We start from the raw sequence: 20,788 nt of genomic DNA on the forward strand, positions 1-20,788 counted from the left end.
CACTCTGTGTCCAACTAAAATGTTAAATACAGAAAAAAATAACTCCATAAATCCTCAATCAAACAATCTTTTACTTCGAAACGATAGTTTAACTTGACATGGTTCTATTTCCCGAATATATGTATAATTTAATTATCCAATTTATGATTCTTAATGTTTCGTCCACAATATCAGGTATTCACTGCACGACATTGCTCCAGAGTGAACAGTTTTAACCTAAACCCACCTCCAGCACGGTGTCGGGACACACCAAGGACTTCCACTAGAAGTGTCATAAAACATTTTGCCGCTTGAAGATATCCCGGACCAATAATATACGACGTCTGCACCATCATAACAACGTTCAGATCTCCCTTAACAGACTCTAAAATGTATTCAAGATGGATCGTTGAATCCCACATAGAGTAAGACATGACTTCAGGCTATCCATAGACCGTTTCAAGACGGAAAACCAATCTTCAGTTATTTATATAGTCTCCTGACAATGTTCTGGAGTTTCATTATTACTATATTATTCCAAGTTCTTAGTGAAACAATCATTTGATTTTGAAAAGATAAGGCAGGGTGGCATAGATAGTGTAAGTCAGGCAAAGGTTTATCTATTCCAAACGCCGCATGCCCACATATTAAGTGTTCAATTAGGCACGCATCATTCCATTCCACATTTTCTATGTCTTGGATAAGCATATGTACAAATAACCTAGACAAAAACGAATAACACATTAATTCAATAACAACGAATATGAACATGCTTATCACATGCTATACTTCGAAAACAAAAATGGAAATAAATATTGATGTATGGTTGTTAACTGATGCATTATTTCCTGTTGACGCTGTCATTTTATAAAATCAATTAAGTGTTGTGATCGGTTCGTTTAACTGTTTTTAGATAATTAAAACGTTTAAAAAGTTATATATTTAGGCTTAACATGGTACTCATCAGTTCTTATTGTACATTATCCAATGCGAGTTCATAATATTTGACCTGTAATTTGTATTGCTGCTTTAACAATCGTGATCGAGTCCACCAAACAAACATACCTGAAATCTCTTTTATTGCATCCACAATGTCGGCCACGTTTGACAAGACTGAAAATGAATTCAATTTACATTGGAAACAACGTAAAACACATCAACTTTGGTTGACATTTCGTTTGTATTATGCTTTAATCAAGATAATATATGCCATTTAACGTGTATAATGTGATCTTTTAACAATACAGATTATATATTGGTGTACTACTTAGTTTAAAAATTAAACATTGTTTTAACTACTTTAATAATTTCGAACACTAAGTACGTTTATGAAAACAACTTTTTTCCCGATCAAACATTCATAGGTTAATGGTTTTAGGCTATCGATTTCTAATCATTATATTTATATTGTTATCTTTGCAACTGCATGCAATTTATAAATTATTTAAATTAATAAAATATATTAATCGTCATTTTATATCGTTAATGAAGACAATTGCACCAGAAGATTTAAAGAGCAACATGACTGGAAATTCTACCAAATACAAGAAATTTGATTGAATATTCACAACATAATCAACTTCCGTAATGATCTTAATCGGAAAGAAATCTATGTGTGTTTTGATAGTTTTCATATTTTAGCTTCATAAATTTAAGATTTAAGTTTGTAAACACAAACACGCGAAAATACATTGTTACTTTAAAATTAATGAAAATAAAATATTATTATGAAGAGGACTGTAATATTTTAGCTTTATATATTTAAGATTTAAGTTTGTTAACACAACCAAGCGCAAATGGATTGTCTCTTAACATAAATGAAAATAAAATATTATAATGAAGAGGATTGTCCGTTACAGAATATTTCTTTAAATTTAACGTTCAACCATATAAAAAAGGGAATCACTGTTGTCTTTCGTGTCATTTTGGTTAAGTTAGTTCTCACCACTTTCCCTTCAAAACGGCGCCATCAATTTTCGTCAAGTTCCGGAATGCGTTGATCTCGAACACATGTTTGTCTGCAGGTTTGCTGGCAATAGAGCGCATTGCTTCAATGTTAATTGACTGGCCTATTCCCATTGCGAAGATTTCGACTCCTGGACCTAAATGCATTTCATCGAAGATTAAACTCTGTTGAAACAATCATATTCACAGAGCGATCGCACTCATTGTTTTAATGTATACATGATTGTTTAAATAATTGTGTGTTCTTGTATATGTTAATATTGGAAGTTTCTATGTGAACTTACAATGTATATACGATGATTCGCCTTAATAATGCACTTGTTCTGAAAATGTTTGTGTTTGAAACAACCCGGAAATTGAAATATAGACAGCAGTTTCTAAAATACGTTTTAGGTTGTGTGCGCACTATTAGAATTATGAACCACGCGAATTGGCAACAGAGTTTTAGCATACCCAGAAGATCTTTAAAGGTGGACGAAAGTCTCACGTTGTCGTCTTTAGTAATCCCTTCCCCGTCAGTAAAGACAAAAATGTTCCATTTTCGATCAAGTCGATAAATATCTACAATTTAGAAATCTATGCTTGAATTTCAGAAATAAACACAAACAAATCTTTTAAAATATGTAGATTTTAATTACAATATGCTACAAAGAAAATACTTGTTTTTATGACGTTCACAGACACACTCTGTATTTGGGGTTTTGCAAAAGGAACACAAACGGACTGGAAAGTAACTTATCACAAAATCATAGATGTATAACTTTGTAAAGTCTTTATTAATTTAGGCGAAATGATATCACTAAACATTTAACAATTCTGTATTTATAAATACAAACCGTTACACGGGCACATGCGTTCAAGTGCGCGCTTAATTAAATGTGCTAAAAGAATCCCATTGTTGTAAATAAGAATTGATCTATCTCACAACTGATATAATCTTGATTGACTTCGTTGTATTTTTAATATATTAATCATAAGTACTAGCAAGACAATCGCCAACAGGCCTCAGTTTACTTATATTAACATGTACTTGTATTGACTAAATTTAAAATACCTCATATACACGTGGTGTTATAATTTATTGGACTTAATGTGTCAATTACATAGTCGGGAATATATCTTAATGTTTTTTACCTGTATTTTTGTATCGAGGCTATACGCCTTCGAGTGTTGCCATGCTTTGAAACATGACATCAATGCCAAAATCCTCAGGGATTAGGTAACCGCTCATCGTCGGATACCCACGTTCGACCCATTCCGCTACTCTCCATTTATTGAATGCTGGAGAGTAATGGAATGAATTAGTCCTGGGTATCCGACGACGGTAACCGCTTAGTGCAGATTCTCACTCTATATCACGTTATTGGCGATAACATATTATTAATTTGCAAATTCAAAACACATACTTGTAACATAAACAGATCACTCGACGTAAGTTTAAGGATACAATTGGTCCAATCGAATTTCAATGTGCCAAAAAATACTGATCGTGCTTTAGGTCTCGTTCTTCCACCGACCATTTATTAAATATAAAATAAACACTTGAGAACAAAAAAGAACAGTATAAATTGTTGGAACTTCTTCAGACATGCAAACACATTAAAAAATATTGATAAAAGATCCTAACCGTAACTTTCAGATCCAAAGCGTGTGACTGGTAAGTACATATCTTGCAAAAATAAGTCAAATGCCGTTGTGAGATTCGATCCGCCTACGGTATTCTGCAAAGGTAAAGCACTACGCTTATGGAAAAAATACATCTTTTATTATATACACCGTTTTGTTATATGCTTTTCGGTGGGTTATTCAATTTTATTAGTGAAATTAATTTTGATCTCAGTGAAATATATACAATTACAATATAAGAAACATCGCAATATTTTCAATCAACGATATCGCTGCACCAATTCAAATTACTTGTCTCGAAAGACGAAACTACATGTAGAATATTCACAAACAAAGTTTTTCCATAAATTCATTACACAAATCAACAAAATTATTACTTAGATACCACGGCGCACAATAGTGTAACTTTTTCCCCACCAAACACATGAAAAACAATTTTTTTGTTCATTTTATGACGTTAATCATCTTAAATTTTGAAGGCCTTACTTTATATACACAAACATATGAAGTCTTAACTTTACTCGCGTATTTTTATTTATATTTGTGTAATAAAGCATGAAAAAGAAAATGTATTTCTGTCTCTAAATAACTAGAACTAGTATATATTCATTCGTGGCTATGCCACTCGTTAAAATAATTGGTCTACACCACTCATACATCGATCTCAACAAAAATGCCCTATTGCATCAATATGTCATCTTCATATCTGCTAGAATAGTACTTGTACCTGTACTCCGTCAATCTTCTGCTTAATAACCTCACCGAGTAACGTTTCGGCGTCTACATACACATTTAGAATGACAGTTGCCGTGTCAGCAAATGTCACCAGCCCAAATCTGCTAGATATACCGACTACGACTACAAAAACATAAAACTCCCATTTTTAAGCAACACACACGCCGAAAACGGCTCAAACTTCATTAAATACTTCAATGGAACATCATTAAAGTTTTTTTTAAGTATTGAAAGCTAGTTCTTGAGTATTTGCACCGTGGCAAAAAAATAAAATAAACAATTAAGTAATTAGGATACTCCAAAAACACAATCATCTAAATGGACAAAATTAAAATTATGATTTAAAATAAGTCAACCATCATGGATAAAATTGCTTAGAATTTTCCTTGATTATACATATTATTTTCATATTATATCTTTAATCCCCGTCTTATTTGACTTCATTAGCAAACTGCTTCTGCAGGAAATGAACATGAAAAGAGAGTAAGATTACTTGTAAAAGGCCAAATTGCAATAGTTGTGTATGTTTTTCATTAACTACGTTAAATAGTACATGATAAATTGTTTCAAATACATTAAATTCTTGAAACCAACTGTAATGAAAATCTGCAATAATAAAGAAAAGGCCGCAAAAAGCTCGATGTCTCGGATACTTTAAAACTGTTTTTATTAGAAAGAAATTATATTTTAGTACCGAGACAAGAGCTGATTTTCAAGAAATAGTATAGTTGTGTAAGGTCCTTAATTGATGTTTGATTTGAATGACACGGCTTGCTAAATGCACGGCCTGACTTAAACAGTAGTAGTAGTAGTAGTACTAGTCTATTTAACTATTTGTTTATTCTTTATACTAGGGTTTGCACAAATGCACTGATTTTAAAAGAGTGAGCTTTTGTTTATTTATGAAGTACACATCTATTATCGTTCAACTGGTTAATGTATTGGATTAACACGCCATGACTCGTTAAATCATCACGCCGGCGGTGTTAAGTGTCTGTTTACTTAGATGATCGTGTTGAAGACCCTAAGTGTATTAATTAACCTTAAAGATAAATAATTAAACATACACACAAGACGAGGAAATCCGATAGTACGGTTGTTTGACAAGACGGTTCCAAGAAATAAATGCCTATTAGACTAAAACATTATCTATTAAATCCCGTTATAAGGTCAAGGTACAATGTCTCCAGAAAAGGCTCTATTTTGAAAAAATAATTAATTATAAGTGGGAACAAACAACCGTTATATTTTTAATGAATCTATCATTAGTAGATAAAATGGGTTAATGATGTTTGTTCCTATAGATGTATGGGTTTTTCAAAGGTGTGGAGATCTGGCTAACACCATATAATTAGCTGTTATATATAAACCTAAGCAATGTATACCTCCAAAGATATCCACGATTTGTTTCATGAAATATTTTGCCGCGGTTAAATATTCCGGGCTGATGTTAGATGACACATCAACCATCAGCACCACATTGCGCATTGCGTGTGAATCATATCTGGTAACCGTAAATCGATCTGAAAATATGGTTGTGTTATTGTTAATTTCAAACATTTTGCGTTCAGAAGATGAGGATATAGTTAGCGAGTACTTAATACGTACTTAAATTATATTATTTTGCACAATCGCCGAACAGACATAACCATTCAAACAACTACTTATAGTGGTTCTCATGCAACAACTTACTTGCTGCCTCCTTCATTGCATTTAAAGGAACTGCGATCTTCATCCAATCTAAAATTACACAAATCAACCACTTCATCGCCCGTTTAAGAAATGCGTCTTCTAATACTGTTGATTGGGGGAAAGCCGATTGTAAACAAATCCTAGGCCATTAGGTTCTTAATTTTACATTTATGGTGATGTTTCAAATTAAAAGGATCGCTTCACACTCTAGGTCTCGACCAAATGTACGTGTATGCGTTATAATAAACATGGTGTAATACTTTCAAGTAAAAATGCACAATTCTTGTTGAATAAGTGTGCGGATGCATGCAAATGTTATTATATTTGATAACGACACAGTAGTTACTTTAAGCAACAAAATAAGCTTAACATACAATAATGTTTAATTATTAAGTTTCCCGTTGTGAAATGCTCTTCCAGAAAATGGTTTTCCCTGACCATAATTGAGAAACTGTTCTTGCAGTTTGAATTGATAATATGCTCTAAATTATTATGTTGAAATGTGTATAGATTAATTTAATATACAAGTTCGAATCTGGGACCTCAGAATCAACAGGCTCACGCTTTAACCATCCCACGTTGTCAATACGTGTATGTAGATAGAATTGCTTGTCAGTTGTCCAGTTTGTACCAACAAAATGTTTACACAAATAAAACGGTGACATAACAAATTTGTTACCGAAGATTTGCAAGAAAGCGGACATGACAACGATAGCCCCAGCATCCTGGCAAAATTTGGACATATTTACTATATACGTGTGATATGAATGTTAATGCCCACTGCTTAATATTATTATCAAAAATCGTTGGCTTGGCAAAGTAAATGTAAGACTACTCACCAGAATATCTCTCAACTGCCTCGATGTTTGTGAACTCGTTGATAAAGAACACGTGTTTTTTAACGGGTTTGCTTGCTATTAGGCGCAGAGCTTTCTCGTTAATATTTTGTCCTACGCCCAGAACGAATACTTCAAGGCCGTAAATTTCTAGAGAGAATCGATTAAAATGCCAGTACACCACTTACAACAAACGTTAAAATTATCGTATATCTTTAATGTTTTATCCTTCACCAAGAGCAAATACTTAAAACAGTTTCTTTAAGAAAAAAGATCAAGTCTACCGCTCTACATCAATTACTTCAATAAGTAATAGCTTCACATTTAACACGAGTATGCATAGGAAATTCATTTGTTTTGTCTCCAATATTTCCTCATAAAAAATTCACGACCGTTCTGTTGAAGATGAATAGTTGTCTTTAAAAGATTTCTATAGAAAAACAGCAGTAATTTTTATTTTCTTACATTTTGCATAAAAACATAAGAATAATTGCCCAAACTGATTACTTTTTAACATAAAATTATTCCTACCATGAATAAATGACTTCAGTTTCACGTCTTCCTGTTGGATGGAATTGCCGTCCGTCAGGATGAAAAGAATCAGAAAAACGCCGCCGCTCCCATCTTGCGATGAAATTTAACAAAACCATCATCTCATGTTAAAGGCTTAAGAGAATAATAGATCCCAAAAGTCGTGAAATAATGGGAATATCATTATTACGCAAACGAAGACAGAGAGAAACAAATAAAAAAGAAACTTAACGAACGAGAAATGAAAAAAAAAACAATTGCTGGAACAAAGAATCATATGAATGTACTATGGATCTTGAAATGAACGTCCACAGGCAAGAAGAGAGGCGTATATGCAGAAAACTAACGATTAAAATAACGCATGAAAGTATGAAAGTAAGGAAGATGTATAAAGGAATAATATAACGAGAGAACGGACGATAAAACCAAGCATGAAAAAAAGCAACGAACAACAAATATAGAATGGTGGAAAATTAGACTGATAAATACAAGAATGAATGAAGACATGTATGAATAAATTGAAGGAAGGCATTTGTGCACAAACAATTTACGGAGAGTACAACGATGAGGATTGCAAATTGCAGTAAGCATATTGATCGGATGGAAAGAATGAACATATAGTTATGCTTATATGCTTTGATATTTATTTTTACTACTAGGTTACTTGTAGTATCTGCTAATTGTCAAATGATATTAACGGTTAAATAAACGAATCAGGGGCATACTTTAATATTTGTAATAACAAACTAGAATTACACCAAAACCAAAGAGACAAAAAACTTACTGACCAATATTTAGGTTTGTTGCATGAACATGGTTATACAATTATAATTGTTGTACGTTTTGTTTGGGTTTTAAGTATTAGATTTCATTCATGTTTTTAAATGCTTACTTCTATATATGTCTACATAAAAGGATTCCAACGCCGATACCAGCATTGTTTCACCGCCGATATTCTAAAGGGAGGGAATAAGAAAACACTGATGAAAAGGTCTGATAGGTTGCCGTATACACCTTCAATGTGACAAAAAACATTTTTTACAAGTAAATATCTAAAATATATTACTTCATCGTGTAGCTTACGTTGCAATTGGCTGTTCTTCTAAAAACTCAAAATGAAAAATACGCAAAATAATATAACGTATAAAACATTAAGAAAAGCAAACATATTACATGTTCTTAGTAATAATTCATCTCCTTAAGCTCTTGCCAGGACTCATCTCTTTCAGACAAAAATCTTGCTTCACTGTTGTTAATAATCTTAACGCTATGGCTAATAATCAGTGCGCATGCATTTTAATTACATAAGTAAACCATTAAATTATTGGTCTACAATTATTGTAAGAAGTCAATCGCTTCTGGCTGGGACATACGCTTTGTAATTGGCTCAAATCAGTGCTTTAATTGGATCTAGTATCTCTAAGCGCTTTTGTTATGTCTTTACTACCCCGGTCAGTTTTCACTAGTGTTGCATGTTTTTAAACAAAGGTTTAGTTTCACCCAAGTATCTTAATAGTATTTGGTAATAGTGTATATTACCTGAATATCGTCTATCTTCTGTTTAAAAGACTCCCTGAGCGTCGCCTCCGAGTCATTCAAGTTTGATACGACAGTTGCTGTATTTGCTAAGGTCACGAGTGCAAACCTGGTACGTTCTCCGACTTATGATGAACAAAGCGTCAAACATAACAGACACACGAGCAATATGCAGACCTGAATTGCTCTTAAGTACGGATGTTGCTGTTGAAACTATGTGTGTGTATGATTAATTATTATTTAAACATGTTATGCCCTTATATTTAAATTAACATCTTCTCTTTTTATTTGTCTCTTGCATTTCATTTCAGGGACATTCATTCTTCAGAACTAGTTCTGAGTCATAATCGAGGCATTCACAAGCCATGCACGCCTACCTTCGCCATTGAACTTACCATTTGAGAAGATATCCACGAGGAGTTTCATACAACTCTTTGATGCTTCGTGGTACTCCGGTCCAATGTTAGACGATGTGTCCATTATCATCACGACGTCAAGACCATATCTCCAGCTACGACGACGTTCTATTTGACGACGTTCTATTTCTAAAAGTAGAAATATGGTAAACCGATGTGTTGCTTTAGTTTAACAGCTGTTTTGTATGTTTACGATTAAATGTAACATCAAGAAACAAGCTTGTTTTAAACCGAAACTTGATCGACGTTGACCTACACACCTGCTACCGACGTCATTGAATGCACGATGTCGTCAATATTCTTCGGATCTGAATAAAATTTTATAAGATTGTCAAATAACATGTTAATCGAGAAATAATAACGTGTTCCTTTTTTATTCGGAGAATTATCTATGGATGCAATTGTTAATGCTTAATTTGTATAACATCGACATTGAATAGCATTGAGTACTTTTAGCATATAATTTTACAATTACATAAATTATCTCAGATAACAATATTATAAGGAAGACATAGTAATAATGCTAAATAATTTCATTGTCGTTGCCATTTGTGTTTTGTTTTTTGTTTAGAATCAGCACACCAGACCAAATACTTAAATTAGGCGAAATACTAAAACCTTTTGACGCATGATAATAGCGAAGGTATTGGATGGTTTACTTTCGACGGAAAAATACCCTATTTATCTGTAATTAAGACCCCGAAAATACGGCAAAGCATATCGATATCAAATTGTATGACATGTATATAATATTGATAAAATTACTTATGTATGGAATCACTTTTGTGGACGTGTTCTTGTTTATCAAACGTATTAACATAATATTAGTGTATGGAAATTTCCTACTGATACAAATAGGCGGCATTCCACTCCACATGTTGTTCCCAAAACATTGAACTTCTTCTGCGCCATGAAGAACATACCCAGTGTCGCATGTGAACCTTGAAATACGTACATTAAACATGATGTTTAAGATCTTGAAAGAGTATTCGAAAACCAATACAATCTATTGCCGTGGCGTTATACATTGTACTCGTTTGATATGCTTTGCTAGTTTTTTGCTGCTGATGTTGTTGTTTTTTGTTGTTGTTGTTGTGTTTTTAATTTCATTAAGGTTGAATTTCAACATTAATCATCTCAATGATCTTTCAAACTTATCAAGAGATTTTTTTTAAGTGTTTGGCATCTCGTTCAGTCTTTTTCAGTTCGACCTGTTTTTGATCGATGCATATGGATACAAAAGCCAACGTTCATATTAAAACACCATACATCTGCAACCGTGAATACGATAAAACCTGATCTGGTATGGTGGATTAACCATGTCGCCGGTTTTGTTGGTTAAAATTTAATATGGAAAAGTTTAGTAACGTAGTAATCAAAACGCTACAGAAAACGTGGGTTGCGGCGGAAATGTACATATTTTAAGACTTGGTCGCGTACAGTTAAATAGATCTCCAAAGACTCCAACTCACAGCAAGGAACGCAAACAATAAAACAAATTCAAATTAAAATGAATGAAGTACAACGGATATATTTGTGATTCTGAATAGTACTTTTAAACGATTTTCCCGCTTTAAAATGTTCGCCTTTATCAGATCAGATAACATATGCAAATGTCAAGCAAAGCCTGTACCTTATCGGTAAACAATAATCGGTAAACGAACATACAACTGACCTCGCCTTATCGCCTCGCTTGTATCCTTGGACGAACACTTGGCCGTGAGCAGGATGTGGAATAGTTCCACAATTTTGCTGGGCTAGACACATAACTGATGTTTTGTGTCTTGTTCTGATAAAACTGGGCTAAATGCATGCTCGTAAAGTGTCGTTCCAGATTAGCCTGTGCAGTCCACACAGGCTAATCAGGGACGACACTTTCCGCTTAAATGGTATTTTTCATTTTAAGGAAGTCCCTTTTTAACGACAATTTTGTAAAAGCGGAAAGTGTCGTCCCTGATTAGCCTGTGCGGACTGCACAGGCTAATCTGGGACGACACTTTACGCAAATGCATTATGCCCAGTTTTCTCAGAACGCGACTCATATATAAACATTCAGAGAGCGATGTGTGTGACATTGATATTCGAACAAACAACACTACATTACTGCTTTGTGCATATGTACCTTTTTACGCCCAAAAATGAAAATGCGAAAGAGTTTTTTTATTTGTTGATTTTTTTAGAATAAAGGGCAATCTTCAAAAAGTTGGCAGCATGTTTTACGCTGATCTCAAAAACGAGTTATTCTACGTAAAACAATTTATTAGCTCGGATGTCAATGTTGCAAACAACTGGATTCATAAGTAGTGTAAGATTTTTCTTTTTAAATGAAACTTGAAAATCAAAAGACATGAACAAGCACATATAAATATCGTACCACATTGCAAACGTGTAACTATATGATATTATATAACATAACATGGTCATACTTATCGTTTACCTTCAGCCTCAAAGCAGGCCACTCCCAAAACTATCAGTACCACAAAGAAATCTCGTAACTCCATGAAATCGCAACATGTACAGCTTATCGAATGTATAATATCATTTACGTATTAATTTAGGCTTTGCTAAACGTTAACTGTACGTTTTTAAACATCATCTGGTTAAACTAGGTTATTACGACTTATTTTGAGCAGGACTTTTGTTATGCAATGCGCATTATACCGGTTATTCCTTCTCAGCGAAAATTGTACAAATAGTTTTTTATTACATCAGAAGTGCAACTAGTCAATTACGAACGCTCATTATTTTAATGACTTGAGAGCCATTATGTATGCGACATGCCGAATGGGCCGGAAACGAAAACATGTGAGCCTTGTTCTGAGAAAACTGGGCTTATTGCATGTGCGTAAAGTGTCGTCCCAGATTAGCCTGTGCAGTCCGCACAGGCTAATCAGGGATGACACTTTCCGCCTCAACTTGATTTCCGGTAATGAGGGATTTCCTTGAAATTAATCATACCATAAAAGCGGAAAGTGTCCTCGATGATAAGCCTGTGCAGGCTGCTCAGGTTAATCTGGGACGACACTTTACGCACGTGCATTATGCCCAGTTTTCTCAGAACACGACTCATATGAATAATGGGTACTGCAGACATTTCCAGCATTAAAGGGACGTGTTTAAATATTTTTTGTATTTATTAACAATGTCATTAAATATGTGTACTAACAAATCATGAAAGTTTAAATAGTTTTAACTATTTATATTAGCAAGAAAGAAAGTTGAAAAGTTGAATAAAATATATTACCGTCCTCGGGACTCGAACCCGTATCCTTTCAAGTTGAACTGCGAAACATGACTGCTTTGTTAATAATCTACCTGTTTTCCAAATTGTCGCGGAAAAACGTCACCGATATCGAATGAAGAATATCCGTAATTAACCTATATTTCACATTTTTCTTATTCAAGAGCATTATTTCGATTTTTAAACAGAATGCATACATTCTTATTTGAATCTATTACACATCATCATTTTAAATAACTGTGAACAGGTCACATTAAAAAAACACGCCCCTTGAAGTCGCATTTGTGAAAGTAATAGGTTGTAACTAAAGGTTATGATTAAATAAGTTAAATGTATCGGTAAAGTAACTTAAAGCACATGTATCACATACGATTTGTTACCTATGTAGGAAATTTAAATAAATGAGACAAGGTCTGTAAAAAGGGAGTTTAATGCATGTACGTAGAGTGTCTTCCCAGATTAGCCTGTGCAGTCCACACAGGCCTATCAAAGATGGCACTGTCCGCCTAAACTGGAATTTTTGCTTAGAAGAGACCTTAATTGAAACTAAAAATACCATACTAGCGGAAAGTGTTGTCCCTGATTAGCCTGTGCGGACTGCACAGGCTAATCTGGGATGACACTTTATGCACATGCATTAAACCCTCTTTTCATAGAGCACGAATGAATGAATCTCTGAACAACATCAGAATTACCACTTACAACATTTCATTAACCACACAAAAACATGGAATCCATGAGTAAGGCTTAGTCAATATCTTAGTTAGCATTGAATTTGCCAACATTTTTTAAACATCATGTCAGAATTTAAAGAAAAGATTCATCTAAAACACTTAATAGTTTTGTATGCAGATAATAATTTTAAGTTTCAGCTTCTCCATCGGGAGGGAACCTTATTATAACACGTGGTCCTTCAATTTTGGTACGGAGCCAATTGCTTTATACTAATGTTTAATAATGTTGTTTCACCCAATAAATGTATGTGTTTGACCAATTGCGAACTACATCAATGCATTTAAGATGTCACTCAAAACGAAAATTCCTTGCGAGATTTCTCCATTCAAAAACCAAACATAAGAAATACATGTAACGGGTTACTATGGCAACAGCTAACTACTTGCGATGGTTAAACCTGGTCTGTTCTCTGTATCTGCCAACGAGATTGAAAACATATGATAGCAAGTTATAAGTTGTAACCGATATTGTAAGGTATAAGTATAGAACACAAGAAGGACGTTGACAAATGTATTGTTAAAATCTTTTCAATTCCACTATTAACATTAAAAGAACTTGTTCACACATGGTCGTATTAAAAACAATGTAATAAAATAATTTACTTACAAAACTGTAATGTTTTGAATATTATAATAATTGCAATAATAAGGAGAATGATATTGAAAATGTGCCTTCTGTGGAGCTCGAACCTGAGATTTCTTGAAAGCTACCATTGTACCACTACACCAGGAAGGCTTTTGAGGTTCATGGGTAGTTTAAACACTATTTTTATGACACTGTTTTGCTTATACATTGATAAAAAGCGTTGTCAACGCCTTGTTTTATTATTTCGATGTCGATTGATGATAATCGAATAAACAAGCGAATATTTGGAACATTAGCAGCGTTATTGTGCTTGTTGAAATTTTATTCCATTTTGTCGAATCTATGCGTGTTTGTTGTTGTTTTTTATTTTGCCAACGTTGAACCATTTCTTTTCATTGTATATGCATGTGTTTAGTTATTTCCGCAGAATAAAACTGTGTGTTATAGATATAACGAATAAATAGTACACCTTGCAGTGAACTTCAGTATTATTTTATATTTATGTGTCGTGTTTTGTGGTGTTTTTTTTTTAGTTTTGCTGATTAAGACTGTGTGTTGTAGACTAGCGCCCAAGATGTTTATTATATCGATAAAACCATTAGATAGTAAAATTTGCAGTAAACTTTCGGCATTCAGTCTTCGTTTATAGTTGTGTGTCATTTTTATTTATTCCATCCAGTATGTTTATCGAAAGTTTCGTGTTTCTTCTTCCATTTCTAGTTAACCACATGGAATTGTATGTTCATTTTCGTTCATTCTTTCCTCAGGTAAAATATCAATACGTAGATAGAAGATGTTTATCGAAGAATTAAATAAACAGTATTTTGTCTTTGAAAATGTATGAGTCATATATTTGTGTAAGTTAGACCTACACATGTTGACATATTTTCTGTGTAAAATCGCATAATATCATTAAAAATGGGAGAATGAGTTCAAAATGAGTGTAATATATCCATATTGAAATAAAATACCGAAAAAGTGGTTGTATTACTACAACTTATTTCTTAATTACATTAATCAGCACACAATAGAGGATTGATAGGATATACATACGTTCAATCAATTGATACATGTAGGATTGAATAATATACATTACTTCAATGAATTATTGCATCAACATTCTGTTATAGATATCAGACATATTCCGTTGAAGGGCCTCTCATAACCTCGCTCATGCGTCTCCTTATCCGAGTTATCCATTTTATTAAGCCCGATCCTGTTCTTTAACTTTAATGCATGTTTACATTAATATTCTATGTAGAAAAGCTAAAGAATAATCAGCAGCACATCCTAGTACGAGCATCCGTTGTCTCATATCCATTAGTATCACTTCCTGAAGTCGTGACATCTCCTGTAGGATAGCATCAGACTCGTCCACCTCTCCGTTCTCATTGCGACATTGTACGACTCTGTTCCTCATCTCCAGGCCTAGCATCTCCAGCACTATCCTTCTCTTGCTGAACCACAACATCGGCTATGGGGACGCGATGATGGCCTATCGTATCTTCGGCAATCTCAGTATCGCCCACGGACCGTCCGCCATCATGTCCGTGATATCTGATATCCATTTACTTTGCTGCTTGGCCTGCAAACCACTGGCTGCCATTAAATTTCTTTCCGGAATCATGTAATATGGCAGTTGTTTTGTGACAATAGCAGTTGTAAGTTCACTTAGTCCGTCATACAGACAATCAAACAAACTCCGTGCATTAAATTCGTTTTGTGTGTTATTCTCAGCTTGCCATTGTACATAAGTTTTCATCACATAAGATGTTTTTTCTGTTTAAAAAGGCTGTATAACTATTTTGAGGATCATTTTAAGAAATACACTTTTGCTTGTGTGTCATTAAGGTTGTATACAAGCTCTGTCTCACCGGTGTTGAAACAAATCCTCCACTCCATGTGTTTGTATTCACTTTCTTAAATCCTACCGGAGTTAGATTGGCTCCTAATAATACGACTTTCTGAACTATTACTGTAGACGGCCAATGACGTGGTCTTGCAGCCCATCTGTTGAGAATGTTGGGGCAGTGACAGCGTAGTGAGGGTACGTTGTCCGTATGAAGTATGTCTTGAAATGGCGTCGGAATCGACGGCCTCGCGCGTACATGTTGCACCCCGACGTTATCTTGTTGATATCTAAGTGGAAGTGTCAAAACTTCATCTACAAATACTTAACCGAGAGTTACGACGTTACAGGCTGATGTGTCTGGGACCGCTTCAGGTCACTGACTTAACCGAGATTACGACGTTACTTGCTGCTGTGTTTGGGACCGCGTTTAGTCTCTGACTTACCCGAGAGTGACGACTGTGCATGCTGCTGTTTCCGTAAACATTTTCAGTTTCTGACATCGAACGATCGGCCCCTCCATCTGCAATTTTTACTCGACTGCCTGCACATAATTGTATTCAAACATTTAAATTACAATTTTAGTCCGAAGACTCAAAATCGTAAGAGATTATTCCGACCCCAAACCAACAAATTACCATCGGTCCTGCGTAATTTTGGTGATCTATAATAAGATCGAATGGTTTTCGAATCAGTCGATGTGGTCTTATTAGTGCTTTTAATGTAGCGTACCCGTAATGGGCACCTTTCTAAATATAATCTAATGTATTATTTTCTTCATCAGCATCATTTCATTGAACTACATGCACATGTTTAGGTAGGCTTTCAATGCTTCAAAAAAAATATACTGATTTCTTTCAAATCCACCCCCACGCTCGGCTTTTGTCAAGTTTATTTGCACCCCTTGGGTATATGAAAGTTCCATAATTCATCCACATTTCCAAATATGGGCATGCAGTTGGTGTGTACAGATGCAGTAAAGGTGTTGAAAGTTTTAACAAGATGAAATAAGTATTCTTTTACAGACATTTAGTTTTTATAACTTGTTATATATCAAAATACGCCATGAAATGTAAGTGGTGTAAGCAAAGTAGAAATTGGGTTGGTTAAAATCAAAGTGTCATAGAATTCAAAATAGTACCATTTAAGTAATATTTAAACTTAGTTTCTATAGATACACTATATACAGCAAAAATACCAAGAAATAGACAGATTTACCGTTTACTTTTTTAAATAAAAATAAAAATGCAACATGCATGATTCGTATTTTCAGCAGTAAATCACCCAATTTAGCCATAACGTTGTTTTCATTCTAAAAATTGAAGAATGTGCATTACAATTGCAACATATTTAACAATAAACATAGCTTATATGCTATATTAAATCAAATTACGTTAGAAAAGAAATAAAACGCGTCGCAAAAAGTTTGTGATGTCGGCAGGAATCGAACCTTCGCGGGAAGATCCCAAAATATTTCTATCGCCTTAACCTCTCGACCAAGACAATTGCACATAAGCATCTCCTTAAATTAGATATCCATAAGTAAACAGGTAAAAAGGCTCTTCAATCTTCGAAGAATTCGCGGGAAATCATTACGGGTGCGTACCTTAATTCACTTTTCAATTTTGTAGCCTTTAACTTTGTGCCTGTCCAAACTTGAATATTAATACACACGCGAAGCATTCTTGTTGCATGATTACGATATACAGATTTACAAAATCAACAACTAAAACATGTATGGGAAAACACATGCAAATTTAAGTAGACATTGGAAAGATACCATTGACTTAAATACTAGTAAATATGAAAGCGTTTCTTCACTTTCGATTTCAAAATAATTTTATAATTTTCGATAAATATGTATATATTTATATATGTATACATGTAAATATTTTCGCGATAAAGAATGTGTCATGGGAAACAAACTTTATTAAGTGAACATAAACACGATTGCGAAGTATTACTGTTTACGAATGATCTTTTACTGGCAGCGTGATCACTTAGTGTAGAGGCCATGGCTATATAATCATTTACGTACATTCTATTATTAGCATCGCGTCACATTGCACAACTATAATCTTCCAATCGTGAAACATCGACTTTTTTCGGAATAATCAGTAAGATAGATGCAAATGAATCGTCTTCCTGATCCCGACGGATAAACTAATACATTCGGGTGAATGATCAATCTCTTGCACGACGGTTTGAATACATTCATACTGTGAGAGAGCATGGGAAGATACCTCTGCTGGGAGATAGGTGAATGATGCGTGAACGTCGTTAATATCGACCATATAGTATGGGTATAATAAAAGAAAACGTTCCCATACACAAATGTTAAACACATATGACGTTAAGGTTAAGAGCATGGGAAGATAATGAAAACTTTCTAGCAAAATTGAAATTGTTTTATACGTCTTAATTAAAAGAGTTTGGAAGGAAAATTTATCACACTTAACTTCTTTCAAGCTTTGAAAATTGTTGTTCTGGTGAAAAATCTTAAGCTTTAAGGATTATATAATGAAAAAAGTACATTACATTACAGATGGTGGCTTAATGACATCACATTGAGGGCGAAGGGTGTTAACGCGAAAACATTATTGAATTTTGTCATAAAAAAGTAAGGTAGATTGTAATAGTTAACCATTTCACAAAAACTTCATTTTTCCAAATCAAGTTGCAAAGTAGTGGAAGACGTTCGATGATAATTGTTTTTAATTTGTATAGAATTTTTATGTCGTTACAACATCTAAGTGACTCTTTCTAACTACTTAGTAACTCGTTCACACGTATAAGTAACTCGTGAAAAAGAGTCAGTAAATCATTTTTATTATTTACTCGCACGATTTGATAAGTCGCGGGAATAAATTACTAAGTCGGAGGAAATACAAAGATAAGAACATGTCACTTGTGCCACAGTACCGACACGTGTCTAGTAGATTTTTATCAAAAGCAACGGGATTCTCTCATGTTGCCACCCCTTCAGAAAACATCTTTATTCGGTGCTGTGCGTAGTGCAAGATCAGAATACGTCCCATTGTAGAGATGATACGACTATGGTTCGTTTTAGTGCCCGGTGTAAAGCACCTTGTTCACTATACCTCGGTATCATGCCTTCTGGCGAGCACAAGAAGACTTTGTAGGTTAAGGTTGAGCGAGGGATAAAACATGCGACCCCTGAGTGCTGACGCCAGAGTATTACCACTAGAACAAGAAATAGCTCACGACTTTTAAGTAGCAAACAGAACAGAACAGAACAGAATAGTTTTTTTACTTGAGCATGTGAAGCTCATCGTCGTTAACATACACATAAATAACAAACAGTATGCGTTGAAGTACACACAAAAACACACATCATTTTAAAGAACAGATAATCTAAATAAACACGAAATTAACATATTTCGTGAACATGTTTCGTGAGAATGGCACATGGATGGTGTTAATATATAGTGATCACACAAAGTAATGCGTATAGTTTTACAAATATAGTAATAATGACATAATTATGACCTTATTTTCTTTGAAAAAATGTATTACTATTTAACACTACATATATCTGACATTTTCTCTTATTTATAGCATTTTAAACTAAACATGGCTAGTTTTCTTAATACAGTTTTGTTTGAACTATTAAGTAGTTTAATAAACTTGAACATATTTGGCCGTATTCTATAATATTTCGGAACAAATGCATTCCTAACATCATTATAATAAGGACATTTAAGAACAGAGTGAAATTCATCCTCGATGTCATTTAGGTTACATAATATACATTTGCGTTGATCTCTGTCAATATTCTGGTGTCTGCCCGTTTCTATAGATAATTTGTGAGACGACAAACGTAATTTAGCAATTATGTTTATATGATTTTTATTTTCAACAATATCTCTGTAAAACTACAACTTGTTTAAGAATACAATTTTCCTGTTTCACAGTATGTAATTAAAAAAAAAATTAACCATCCTGACGTATCTGTCGATATGCAAGGGAAATCGACCAACTTCGGCATATAGCGATAGTGAATTTGTTGACATTTTAACGTTCAATAGTCTTTGACAGAATTTACGGTGAACGCGTTCAATATTTTCCGCTTTGATGGATCCCCAAACTTCGCAGTTATAGTTTAAAATGGATGATACATATGCGTCAAATAAATAAAACATGATAGTTATGGGTACGTTCATATCTTTTGTTAGGTTGAACAAAGAATGGATTGCTTTTATTGCTTTGCCATATAGTGTATTTGTTACGGACACGAACGATCCACCACTTGACATAACAATTCCAATGTAATTAAAATTGTTCACAATTTCTAGGTCTTGACCTTTAAAAGTCCATTTCAATGCTTTACTGATTGAACAATCTTTTCGGGATACCATGACCTCGATTTTTTCAATGTTAATTGTTAAATTCCACTTATTGCAGTAGGTTTCTAAATAGTATAATGACTCTTGAAGACCCTCTTGTGTTTCAAAAAATAAAACCGCGTCGTCAGCGAATATTAAGAGATAGATAGATATTTGATCTAAAGTCATGCCGAAGTTTATTCCATTCTGCAGACTTATTTCGATGTCATTAATAAAGAGTGAAAAGAATATGGGCGAGGTTATCTCCCCCTGAAATAGACCAACGTTACTATTGAATATTGTACATGGAACGAATAAAGGTCAATAGGTTTCCGTCGATGCCCAGATTAATTATTTTACTCCATAATTGACCGCGAATGATGACGTCATATGCTTTCCGGTAGTCAATATAACAACAATATAGTTTTTATATATTCTGCAACTGTCTTTCTATGAGGGCATTAAGAATAAATATTGCATCTACTGTGCTGGAGTTTGGCTTAAAGCCGAATTGCGCATCCGTTAAAATATTATTTGTTTCCGCCCATTGTTTAAGGCGTTCATTTAATATACTTGTAAACAGTTTGGCAAAACAACTAATTAACGTAATTCCCCCGATAGTTATTTGGGACAGTAATGTCGCCACGTTTATATATTGGTATGATAACACCGAACGCCCTGCGTGGAAAACACTTTTTATCCATTTTGTAATTAAG

General features: G+C 34.0%; 2 protein-coding genes across 4 annotated transcripts in view; one reads left to right on the forward strand and one right to left on the reverse strand.

The window, feature by feature from the left end:
* LOC127838009 (ribonuclease 3-like) overlaps positions 1-20,788 on the forward strand; it is a 521,860-nt gene that overhangs the window by 166,148 nt on the left and 334,924 nt on the right. The window lies entirely within an intron of this gene.
* Positions 4-11,981, reverse strand: LOC127838013 (uncharacterized). Of its 3 annotated transcripts, XM_052365513.1 has the most exons (18): positions 11,754-11,981; positions 10,992-11,073; positions 10,163-10,257; positions 9,577-9,624; positions 9,296-9,445; positions 8,904-9,025; positions 8,257-8,320; positions 7,365-7,457; positions 6,837-6,983; positions 5,998-6,045; positions 5,691-5,828; positions 4,298-4,428; positions 3,572-3,665; positions 2,398-2,505; positions 1,925-2,081; positions 1,045-1,092; positions 227-364; positions 4-14 (listed from the first exon to the last, which is right to left on the reverse strand). In XM_052365513.1, exons 1-17 carry the CDS (start codon positions 11,815-11,817, stop codon positions 355-357), a joined length of 1,599 nt encoding a protein of 532 aa, XP_052221473.1. In that variant the 5' UTR covers positions 11,818-11,981; the 3' UTR covers positions 4-14; positions 227-354. The 3 variants fall into 3 exon arrangements, with proteins under 3 accessions (XP_052221473.1, XP_052221474.1, XP_052221475.1); XM_052365514.1 differs by lacking the exons at positions 10,163-10,257; positions 10,992-11,073; XM_052365515.1 differs by lacking the exons at positions 8,257-8,320; positions 8,904-9,025.

Source organism: Dreissena polymorpha, chromosome 7 (assembly GCF_020536995.1).
Source record: "Dreissena polymorpha isolate Duluth1 chromosome 7, UMN_Dpol_1.0, whole genome shotgun sequence".
In the NCBI taxonomy this organism is placed as follows: Eukaryota; Metazoa; Mollusca; class Bivalvia; order Myida; family Dreissenidae; genus Dreissena; species Dreissena polymorpha.